Source organism: Nuphar pumila, chromosome 9 (assembly GCF_984573655.1).
Source record: "Nuphar pumila chromosome 9, dmNupPumi1.hap1.1, whole genome shotgun sequence".
In the NCBI taxonomy this organism is placed as follows: domain Eukaryota; kingdom Viridiplantae; phylum Streptophyta; class Magnoliopsida; order Nymphaeales; family Nymphaeaceae; genus Nuphar; species Nuphar pumila.
In genome coordinates, this window is record NC_143257.1 from 105760382 (window position 1) to 105772824 (window position 12443).

At 38.0% G+C, this 12443-nt stretch overlaps 1 protein-coding gene across 1 annotated transcript in view; it reads right to left on the bottom strand.

Moving 5' to 3' along the window:
• Nucleotides 1-6993: 6993 nt before the first annotated feature.
• The window catches only part of LOC149828794 (golgin candidate 5-like), a 99345-nt gene continuing 93895 nt past the window's right edge, over nt 6994-12443 (bottom strand). The window contains exons 14-19 of the mRNA XM_090017731.1: nt 9374-9494; nt 9048-9286; nt 8097-8156; nt 7905-8018; nt 7669-7743; nt 6994-7392 (exon numbers count right to left, since the gene is read on the bottom strand). Coding sequence (XP_089873857.1) covers nt 7357-7392; nt 7669-7743; nt 7905-8018; nt 8097-8156; nt 9048-9286; nt 9374-9494 — 645 coding nt within the window. The 3' untranslated portion in view covers nt 6994-7356. The remainder of the gene's footprint in view (nt 7393-7668; nt 7744-7904; nt 8019-8096; nt 8157-9047; nt 9287-9373; nt 9495-12443) is intronic.

A 12443-nucleotide genomic window follows, 5' to 3' on the forward strand; every position in this document is an offset into this window, starting at 1 on the left:
AACGTAGAATATCAATTCAGTGTTAGTAGCACGTTTGATTCATCAAATTGGCAGCCAATTCTGTAGAATCCAACTTTCATTTACATCAATCGCGTAGAAACTTCCAAAAAATTGAGATAAATGTATTGAAGAACGGTACCTAAAAACTATAGCCTTTCTTCTTCTTCTTTTTCAAAAATATAGGTATGTTTTTAATCTACATCAGGAGACAAAGTTCACAATTTCATTTAGTGTCCCACTAACCAATCTCAATCTCATGTGGTCAATAGGGATGGCAGTGAAAAAGGGGATCTGTCTGAGCCCACCCCGTTTGGATTGAGGATGTAGCCCGCTCCGTTTGGATTGAGAATGGAGGACATGAATGAATCAGGGATGAAAGTGAAAACCAAAACCCATACGGAGATGAAGGTGAGGATGGACTTACTCTTGCCCCTGCCCCATCCCCGGTCCCTTATCTCTGTTAATAAAATTATTAATATACTTTTATATATTATAAAAAATTTATACATATAACATATTCTCAACCTTAAACCCTTTCACGTTATTTTCTTCTTACTTCTCTTAAAATATGAATAAAGTTATTTTGAGATGGAGATGGAGATGGAAAACTGAAAGGAAGGTGGGGACAATTATTTTGAGATGGGGATGGACTGGGTTACGAAGAGCAAAGTTTTGAGACGGAACTAGTGTGAAGACCTTGAGGGCTTTTAAGTAATTTAAGTTACCATGAGATCTCTGTTGCTGCGTAATAATTAAGTGTTGTCATGTTCCCATAAGAAGAGTTTACAGGAAGAGGTGGTGGGGCGACATAAATAATGGACAGAGGACCACACCATCTTCATTTGGTGGATACTGTATCCACGTGGTACCAACATGACGTCTTGCTCAAAACAAAACAAAGTTGGTGCCATTATTGTGTCTCGTAATTAGGGGTGGCAATCGGGTCGGGTTGGCGGGTCAGCATACTTCAACCCGAACCCGACCCGTTTATTAAACGGGTCGGCTGTGGCAAATACTAACCCGACCCATTTAATAAATGGGTAACCCGACATGACCCGCCAACCCGTTTAATAAATGGGTTGGGTCGGGAAAACGGGTTGGCGGGTAGCGGGCGGGTCGGGTTGGTGGGTTGGTGGGTCGGGTTGGCAGGTTGGCGGGTTGACCCACCCACCTAACCCATTTATTAAACGGGTCAGCTGGGTTGGTGGGTTGGCATACCCCCAACCCGAACCCGACCCGTTTAATAAACGGGTTAGGTGGGTCAACCCGTTTATTAAACGGGTTGGCTTTAAGCCCAACCCGAACCCGCCTAAGAGGCGGGTTGGCGGGTAGCGAAATGACACAACTCACAGACCGTCAATTGCTCGGATCTGGATCCAGGTACGAACCATAATCTTGGACTGGTCCACGTGTTCCCCGAAGCAATTTCCTTTGGGGCAAGCCAACCTCAAGTCTGCCCATACAATGGCCCGCAATGGAAGAGTGCCGTGACCTATTGAGTTGGTAAAACTAAAACCCTTGAGATCTTTCTCGTCCACCCACGAATACACCCAGCTTCGACCTTGCAGCAAGGGATTGATGTTATTTTTTTTGTGTTAGATTGTTGCACCGGCAATTCGGTTTCACTCATCTACTATGTAATTCTTCATCATAGTACACCGTTTACCATCACGTTGATGCAAATTGTTTTCACCAAATCTGACCCTGTAGATGGATTCAACATGGCAAATTCTATAAGAACCAACCTTTGAATTGGAAATTTTTGACAATAAATGTGATTTTTTCGATTGGCCAATTTTGACATTTTTATTTCTATTGATGTTTGAATCACCATACAATCTTGCAGAGAGAGATTATGATGGTTTTACTAAATGGACCATGTAAATCACATTTATGAGGTAAACAACTTGCATCTATGAGATCTCAAAGAGGGGGTAGGGTGATAAGTGATGTAGGAGAAGAGGGAAATAATCATGTCTAAAAAGAGTTTGGATTTGTTTTATATTTTGAATATTTAATTCTGATATTTAGATATTTGTTTTCAGATATTGTATCAGTAAGCTTGATTAGTATTTTTAAGATAAGTTTTATTTTTTTAGAAAGTTGTCAAAATAAATACTTTACTTGAATTAGAATAAAAAAATTCATCTATTTATGAATACAATTTATAAATAAAGAATCTTTGTATATTTTTTTATTTTCAACTTATTTTAATTTGTTTTTTTGTAATTTTTTGTTTTTTTAAATAAGTTGTAGTTTTGGTAAAATTTTCTTGTATGGTATCAGACCTCTAGACTAGTTTTTTTTGAAAGAATGACTCAAAGGAACAATCTTGATGAATTTAAAATCCATCAAAACTTTCAGTTGAACCGCACACCCAACAATCACAATCACAAATCACATGTATTATAGCTTTCTAGTATGTTGTGTGGCCACCCTGTCTCCACCTATACTTATACCTGCCACGGCAACTAGGGGTGTCAACTGGTCGGGTCCGAACCAAACTTTATAGGATCCAAGTACGATGACAAATAATAAGATCCCATTAAGACCCCTGAAAGTCCAATTAATACATGAACCTGAGTATAATTTGTGAAATTTTATACTAGACTCGGGCCCAACCTGAGTTCCGATTAAGCTGTAATTTTTCAATGTAAAATTGATAAAAAATATTATTTTATCGGGTATGATCCTGGTCTAGTTCATGTAATTCTTATACGGTTCGGGTATGGTTTCTCTTATAGTAGATCTTATTAGGCCCAGATCCGGACTCATACCATACCAGAAAATTTAGTCCAAGTCTAGTTACACCTGATCCAAACCAAACACGACCGGTTGACACCCTTAACCGCAACTGGCTTCTCCCGTCGATGGTCTGACCGTACTTTGCAGCAAGCTATGATGACCACCCGATTGTTAGGCCGAGCAACAGAACAGAACCACATCCAGCCAACTTTCGGCCGTGCCCAACCAACACCACCCCTTTTCTTCTCTCCATCTCCCCATCCACCCCGTCTCCTTCACCTTCCTATGCTTATATTCCCTACCCAAATTCTGTGGAGAAGGGAACTGCCACCAGCCGTGACATCATGGCCAGTGACTGATCGTCGGCCAAGGATGGACGGCGGAACCCTTGGCGGCCACCTGATTTCCCTTCAATCGGCCTCCACATCTCGCCAAAACCTTCCCCCATCATCTTCCTCTTATCCTTCTCCACACACTTGCCAACCACCGTCCTCTTCCATTATCTCTTCATTCTCCTCCCAACCAGCCACCCATAATGCGCTGCCGACCGGAAAATTTTCAGTCAGCGAGTCACCGCCGACCAGCACTGATCGTCAGCATGCCTGGCCGCCGCTGCTTCCCGTGGCCGATGAAAGTGGATAGGTGGGGTTGCAAACCCTAACCATCACTCCGAGTCCGGATCGGGTGCAATATGATTGCACAAAATTTTGTGCCTTAAAGCACCTCCATCAATATCCCACACCTGACAGGCCCTGTCCCAAAGATGGAGGGTGATCAGGTGCTTAATGCACAAATATTTGTAAAATCATATTGCACCTGATCTTTTCACTCACTTTATCCTTTCTTTTTCCCAAATGACTTCACTGCGATGAGTCCAACCGAACAGCTTAGGCTCAATCCAAATCCCTAATATCTCTTTTGAGCCACTTTAATCAACAGGTTCATGTAACTAAAACTGGTTCCAGCACCTGCCTAACCCATTCTATACTATTTTGGATTCCAACCCGATTCAGAACACCTCTCTTTTGGACCCTAAACAAAATCAAACTTAAACTTTTGACCCAAACTCATCAAACTCACCCAAAATTGAAGTTGTATGCAACATTAAGGCATTTGCAATCAAGTTGGGTCTTACAGAGTTCTTAGGCTATCAAGGTCCAATTAACGTCATTGAATGAACCCATGTGATGGATGACTTGCTCGAGCATCACTAGTTCTCACATTTTTGCAGTCATCTTGGTGTCTACTCAACTTCATTTGGTAGCCAAGATGTGGTGGTTCGAGTTACATAAGGATCGTGAGAGCGAAAAAATGAACAAAGATCCAACATAGATCGAGATAAAGTAATTTATGTAGGTCAACAAATACGTATCATTTTAGATCCAAAATTTTACTCAAACCCAATTAGATAATACCTTTTTAGAACCTATCCCAATGTAAACTTTCCTATATCCTACCCACTATCCAAAGCCAAAACCAACATAAACCCCTCTTGCCTATGCCAAGCTTGCCCCAAACCTTTGACCTGTGGAATTAGATCAATATAGGCTTCCACAGTTATATATGGATGAGGGTTTTTTAGAATGGATTCATATTTTGTCTCAATCATATGATCCAGATCCATTTGACCCGTTTCACTTTTGAGGTATCTCAATTGAACATAGATGGTTTGAAAAGAATATTCATGACTTTATCATGCATCTTTTATTAGGTTCAACACTAGCCCTTTTGTGTTTAGAGAGTGTAGTAGTTTAGTTTCATATTGTGGACCCATAACCTACAAGGTGGAATGAAATTTAAAGAAACACAAAAGAAATTCAGACTTGAGGGCAAGTCTTCTTCAACCTGAGTGAATGATGCAAGAGTAGAGCAGAAGAATCAAGTTTAAAAAAAGCTCATCAAGATATGTTTCATATTTTTTAATATTTTTATTTTGACATTTGGATATTTGTTTTAAAATATTATATCATTATGCTTATTCCATGTTTTTAGGATAAGTAACCGCACTTATTTATAGATGAGGGACCTCTGTGGATAAGTAGTTGAATTAGATATGAAATCAATTATTCTCTTTTCTTTTACTTTCTAGTTTATTTTAATTGTTTCTTGCTTTCTTGCAATTTCCTTGTTGTTTCTTGCTTTTCTTGGATAAGTTGTAGTTTCAATCAATGTCATCAGTATCGGTGTGTATCGGCCTGGGCCGATAAAATCGAAACACCATTTTTAATAAATGTAAAAAATACTAAAAATTATTATTTTTAATTATTTTAATGGTTGTAACATGTGTCATGTTATGATTGATACGTAATAATTTATTAGTATTTTTGGGCCGATACAGAACGATTCACTTGTGACAACATTGGTTTCAATAGAATTTTCATGTAGGTCCAAGATTGATCTACACCAATAAGGGTAACATAGGGGATGAACCCAACACAATTGTATACAAAGGGATTGTCAGAGTGAACTACCAACGTAACTAGTGATGTTCCTTGGCCAACCACTAAGATTAGGAGCAACTTTTTATAGTTTTCCCGCCCCTATAAGTGTAGTGACCAAGTGCAAAATGCCATTTGAGCAGTCACATGCAACATGCATTGAGCAATGCATCAACAAGGCAATAGTTGCAATACCGATAGTGCTATTCAAATTTGAAATAGCTTTAAAAAATATGTAGGTATTCATGAATGACCTGTTATTCATTGGGCCAGCGTGGCAAGATGTACTAGCCCAAGGGCATGTTTGGAAACGGTAAAATTCTGAGAAAAATGCAAGTCAGAAAAGGAAAATGCTAGGAACAATGTAAGCCAGAAATGACAACTTTCATTTCATTCCAAACAATAAAAGATTTTTTAAAGGAAAAATATTCTATCTTGCCCTGATTTTGACAGGAACTTTTTTCCCATCTCAAAGATGGACTCAGTTTCTCACTCTGATCAAATCAATATAATATTTCATAAGCAAGGTTTTCTTTTCCCATGAGATTTTTTCCGGCTTCCAAACATTGTGATTGTCAAGTGGAACGACCATCCACAATTTCTGAAGGTTAAAGGAAGACCAGTAGGAAAGGCACTTGATATGAGTAAAAACTCCCATTGTGGTCATTGTGGATACATTGATGAAAGAACGCATGATTAGAGCAGACTTGATTCTTTAACATGGAAATATGACAAGTGAAAAAACTGGTGGCTTAAGCCTCACCACACCCCGCCTGCACCACAAAACTCAAACAACCCCAACATCTAAGGCCCAGTTTAGATGACACTGAAAACCTGGTTTTCAGTGAAACCAAATTACAAGAGGAAAACCAGGTTCTGGCTCCGAGTCCGACATGTTTATTCAGATATGGATCTTTTAAATAAAATGCAAAAGTAGATTCAAATCTGTTCAATCGGATCACTTTTGGATTTGGATCGGATTCAAATAAGCATTTAAGTCAGATCTGGAGTTTATCCGAATCAAAATGCAACCCGAATGCATTTTTTACATATAAATAACTTGTTTTGTTCTATTTTTTTTTCAGATCCATTATAGGTACTTATATTTCAGATTCGGATTCAATCAAACCTCATAGGATCTGATTCAAATTCAAATCCAGATTTGGATCTACAATTTAAAGATCTGGCAGGATCCAGCCCAATCCAACCCGTTTGCACCCCCTAGTTCTGGCAGTCCTTTCCCCTCCCCCACACCTTTCTTCGTGGCCATCATTTCCCACCAGCCCACCATAGGCATCACATCCAACCACCCTCTGGCTGGGCAATGGTCGGAATCTGTTCAGACGGTACTGTCTGGTTTGAACAGTACCATCATGGCCGTTTTCCATCCGGCAGGTGGCCAGAAAATGGCCTTTTTTTTAAATCTTATGTTCTTAAGTGATTTTCTGGCCACCTAACGGCCAGAAATGGTCAGGCAGGAACCATCCCAGCCATTTTTCAGCTGGTGGCTGGCCGGAAAATCGCTGGAGATGTTTCTTTTTCTTTTTATAAAAAACTCTGTTTTGGGGCATTTTCTGGCCACCCACATGGCCAGAAAATGACTGGGTTGGTCATATCCAGCATGAACAGTTTCAAACTGGCTTTTCAGGCCAGTGGGTGACTGGAAAATGGCCAGTCTATTTTTTTCCATTTTTTTACTTTTCTAAGTTTTTTGAAAACCAAAAACCTGTTTTTTCATGTTTTTGGTCATCCAAACAAAAAGAAAATCAGATTTTGACCTCCATCATCCAAACAGGGACTAATATTCAGATTATCAGTAACTCTAGATTATAAAGATGTGGTGATTAAACACAACATTGAAAGACAATCAATGTTACAGTAAGATGCCTACATGGTAAATGCAGGGTGATATCCCTGATGAGTATGGTTCAGCTTTAATATGGCAATTTTTTCTAGTTATTTATACAAACATTCAGAAATTGAAATGCTACAATGAAAAATGAAGAAACCCTGCAAAAGCTTTTTCAAAGTACTAAAGAGTATCACCTGCTGAAGACAATGGTTTAAAATGGCAAGAAAAAAAAAAGAAACGAAAGGCAAAAGAATCAATGAGGTCACCTCATGATGCAAATATCAACCTTTAATCGAAGCACAAAATGCAGAAACATCCAACTCAACCGGAGCCAACAGAAGAACTCATTGTCTGGATCTGTTGCATTTCAAGGAATCCATCCAGTTAGACAAAGACCAGGTGCATTGAAGGTTCTTCAAAAATTAAAGCAGCAAAAGAACTTTCAAAGATAGAGTGGGTAAAAAGAATACCCAAACCATTTGCTTTGGTGAAGAAAATACCAAAAGGAACTTGTACGGATTACAAAGTAAAGAATGAATGCATAAAAACAACACAAAATGGCTTGTCCTGTTCGGTTAGACTTATTTCTGATGGAGATTTCAATGAATACATTATAGAGACTACAATCTGTACCTTATTTACAAGAAGGTCTATTTGCTCCCTATACATTTCCTTCAAATCAAATATGTCAGCATGAAGTTCCTCCAACTGCAGAATGAAAATATCCAACTTATTAAATTCATTATATTAAAAAACGTCAAAAAGCTGCATAGCATGCTTTGCTCCATGTATATGCATTAAGCTGCCAACGTGTAATATGACAAGGATTGCAAAGCTAATGCAGATAATAAATGAAGCATAGACAATACCTCTTCATCACGTTCACCCATAAGTTCTAGTGCTGCAGAATGCCTTCGTCTCAATGCCTCAAGCTCCACCTTTAAACTGGGAACAACAGCAACCTCTGTGTGTAGTTTTTCGCACTGAACAAACACCTAGTTACTCCAATACTCTGAATAGGATCTAAATAGGTTTGTGCAATTAATTAGACAGGATTTCACCTGGGCAGTCATTTTAACCAGCTCTTCAGCAAGGGAGTCACGGATAGATTCCAAAGATGCCTAAAATTAACAGCATGATAACATTAGAATCCACTCATACTATACAATATTAGAAAAGAAATATTACATAGAAAGATCAGCACAACCATCAATATTAAAGTACACCTATTTTAAATTCTAAATTTGCATGATTGCAAAACTCATTCATTTCCCTAAAGCACAATCTATAACCCCTAATGTCAAAAAGAACTAGCATTCACTGTCAACCTAATTCATCCCAGACAAACAAGATTATGATTTTCTGGTCCACTGTTAGGCAAAAGCTAGCCAGAAATGTAAATCAAGAAATAGTTGTCAAAAACAGGAGCAAGTACATGTAGAAAGAGAGCTCGTCACTAGCAGTTCTACAAATATCAGTCATAAACTCTCTAGTTTGATAGCAAATGATGTTCTCTAAGCTACTGACCTTCAGAAGTATTCTGGATGGTATAACTAAAAATTCTCAATGTTTTTGCATCTCATTCCATCTTTACTGAAACTGCCCAGAATTTCCTTTCATCTATCCTAACTTTCATCTCCTATGCTATCTGGTTCCTTTTCTCTCAATCCCTTCTATTTGATGACCTCAGTCAGACCTTCAATTTGGCAACATAAGAAGACCTATTGAATGATAATATAGGGGCCTGCCCAAATCTATTGATATTTGAAATATACATATAAGCCTGGGACATTGTCATTTTGGAAAAAGAAAATCTCACTAATTTGATTGTGATATTCTCAAATGATTGGATTTATTTTGACAAGAGGGATCCGGCACTTTCTTTCTATTGAGAATAATTCAGAGTTCAGCACCAGACTTATACCCCTTATTTCAAACTTAGAAAAAAAGAAAGAAAGTTTGTTGACAATCCTTCTATCAAAACTTAATCCAAAATGAAAAGCAAAACATACCAAACGAGATATGTAAGAGGAAAGTTCCCCATCCTTTTGACGAAGTATAGCTTCTAGATGTTCAATTGCACTTGGGGTTATGCCCTTTCCAAAATATGGTGAAGTAGTTGTTTCTGCCAGGTATCTTATCTCTGATGTGACCTTATCAGATGAGTCCAAAGATGCCTGTAGGAAAAAACTGTTTTCCATGCTGGTCAGGCTTCCAGCACTTGAATGTTTCTGGAGAGAGATATCTGTCCCTGTTGAGAAGTAAAGGAAAACACAAATAATAAGATTAGGGCAAAACTCTCCCATGTTGGAAGTGAATACAGTGGACACTTGTATACCATTATCATAATAAAGCATGCTTGGAATCTTGGAAGCCGGAGTGTGATCAGATACAACGGATGTTTTTAGGTTGGCAGACCTCTCTAGGTCTAGTCTAGTAGCTCGTTCTCGTTCAAGCTCCTGCACAATAATATGCACTCACATCAACAAAGATCATCTCTTCTACAGATTACATGTCCAATCAGTGACTTGAGAAAAACAAAATTGCATCAAAACAAAGAATGCAATAAAATAAAGTTCACAACTGTCTTTTTAGGAATGAAAAAAAGAGAGATGATAATGGGCAATTGAGGCATTAGTATGTGAGCACCTCATATTACTCTTCTCATTGGCTGAATAAGCACATAGAAAAGGGTATATCACAAATTACTATAGGTCTTACAAATTGCCATTGCACAATCACCACAGAAAGTAGACAGATCAGTGAAAAGATGAAATATGGCCATACTTTAAGAAAATAATCATCCAAGTACTTTGGTAGGCTGGAGATACCATACTCTCAGAGGAAGTTATAGTTGTTAAATTGTTAAATTATAAGTGTGTGTTCTTGTACACACACACACACAGGTATATATATATATATATATATATATATATATATATATATATATATATATATATATTCTGTTTTATGAAAACTGAAATACACATCAGGGGTATTTCAGTTATTTCCCCTTGTAATAGGTGTCAGTCCTTTAGGGACTGACCTGCCTTTTCCTTTTCTGCACTTTTTATTTTATTTTGTATTTTCTTTTTTAATGTAGCTGTTGTGCTGGTCCAACTAGTCGTTGGACCAGTCCCAACTGCTATAAATATAGTCGTTGGGGCTGGTCCAACGACCTTTGAGTCCTCAAGTGCCTATTTAAAGGCACTTCCTCATATTTTTGTAATGCCTTTTAAAGCATGTTCTAAGTGAAAGACCATATTTTTTATGACTTATGCTTGCCCATAGTGGATTTTGTTGTGTTCTTTTTATTGTGCTTCACTTGATTGTATTGTCCCTTCGTGGAGGTGTGCCCTCTTTTGTTTGTTGTTTATCCTTATTGGGTTGTCCATTGTACTTTCACTCTTTTGATTACATGGTATAAGAGCTTAAGGCTCTTGGGATTGTGTAAAGCTTCTCCAAAGAACATGGTTGCAATAGAAGAATCCTTCACAAGCCTTGTTTCTCTCAATCAAGATGGGCAAAGAAAAATCCATAACAGTGATTGCGATCACACTAAACGACCCCAACTACTTAATATGAGCCACAACCATGAAGCATCATATCAAAGGCAAAAAGCTATGGGGGCACGTGAGTGGTACCATATGTAAACCACAACTCATACTCACCAAAAAGGACGGTGATCAAATTTAAAGGTCTTAGTGATGAAGAAAGAGAGAAAGCACTCAATGAATTCAACACTAAGGTGAAAGATTGGGAAGCCGAAAATGCCCAAATTCTCTCCTGTCTCCTCAATAGCATGGAACTCAAGATTGCCGCAAATATAGTTAAATTCAAAAAGACATGTGAGACTTAGATTTTTCTTAAGAATATGTTCGTGCAAAAAGATTGGGCACGTCAATATTATCTTCAAGAGAAAATTAGAACTACTAAACAAGGAGATATGAGTGTAACTCTCTCACCTCCTTGGGATGAGTTATCATTGTTTGAGCCTAAGTAGGAAGGACTCTCTATTGAAATAAGGCAAAAGCAACTTGATAAAGAACATTTTTTTACCTTTCTTTTTGGCTTGAGACCCGAGTTTGAGCAAGTTACGCCCAACATTTTGCATAGAACTAATGTCACCTCTCTTGATGATGCTCTTGGCGAGGTGTACTAAGCCGAGACTCAACTTGACATATCTAAAGGAAGTGAGGAGGTTCTTGTCGTGTCAAGACCCAACAAAAATGTTAGAACATATAAACCACCTCAATTCTGGAAAAATAACAATGGAGGAAGGAAGATCATTTGTTACTTTTGCTAAGAGCTAGGACACATCAAACCATAGTGCCCTAAGCTCAAAATGGTGACCACCATTGGAGAGACTCCTAAAAAGATTGAGGATGCTAGCATAAAAGGAGAAGATCTTAACGATTTTACTCAGCATCTAATAGAAGCATTGTAACTATTCCTTAAGACATCTTCCACCTCCGCTTCTACTTCTGGTGCCGTTGTCTTTACCTCTTCCCATCCAGCTACGCTCTCTTGGATTCTTGACTCTGGTGTCTCCTTTCACATGACTCCTTTAGAATCCCTTCTATCCGAATGCACAAAATCCTTTTATAATTCTTGTGTTTCTACTGATGGAACAAAATTTGAAAATAAGAAGTATTGAAACATTCACCAACATTTCAAAAGATTTTCAAGTTCCTAAAGTTAGAGTTGTTTCAAAACTCAATCTAAATTTATTTTCAGTTTCGCAAATCTCGAATTATAGGTATGAGGTTTCCTTCTCATCAAAAAAATGTTGAGTGCAAGATCGCTAGTCAGAAAAGCTGATTGAGGAAAGGTCATAGGAGGAGGAATCTCTACTACATGGATTTTTTACCTAAAGATTCTTTTTGTAATTTTGTGAAGGCAAAAGATGTATCTTTATTGCATCAAAGATTAAGCCATCCAAATGTATCTAAATTGACCCTTTTTTCTTTTTTGAAAGACTTATATGAAAGAGTTCATATGTAATAATTGTTGTTAAGAGAAGTTGACTACTTTAGTCAACTTAGAGTTTATTTATTCTTAAGGCTGGATTTGATATTTTATAAATAAGAAAGGACCCAAATGTAAATTTATTCTTTTGGCTAATCTCTATTTAAACTAAAGGAGATTAGACCTAATTAGATTTTTGACGTCCTTCCCTCTCTCTCTCTTCCGTTTCTTATTCTTCTATTCACTTTTGCTGACTACATGGTATCAAAGCCATCGACCTTGGGAGTGTGATTTCTGGTTCTGCGCCAAAGCTCGCGTGAAGGGCATCAGATCCGAGGTGTGTCTGTTTTGTTTTGTTTTTTTGAGGAACCGTGTGGAGCAGATATGATAACTGATCTGTAGCCTGACAAGAGTCATGACTGAGATCTGTAATCAGATCT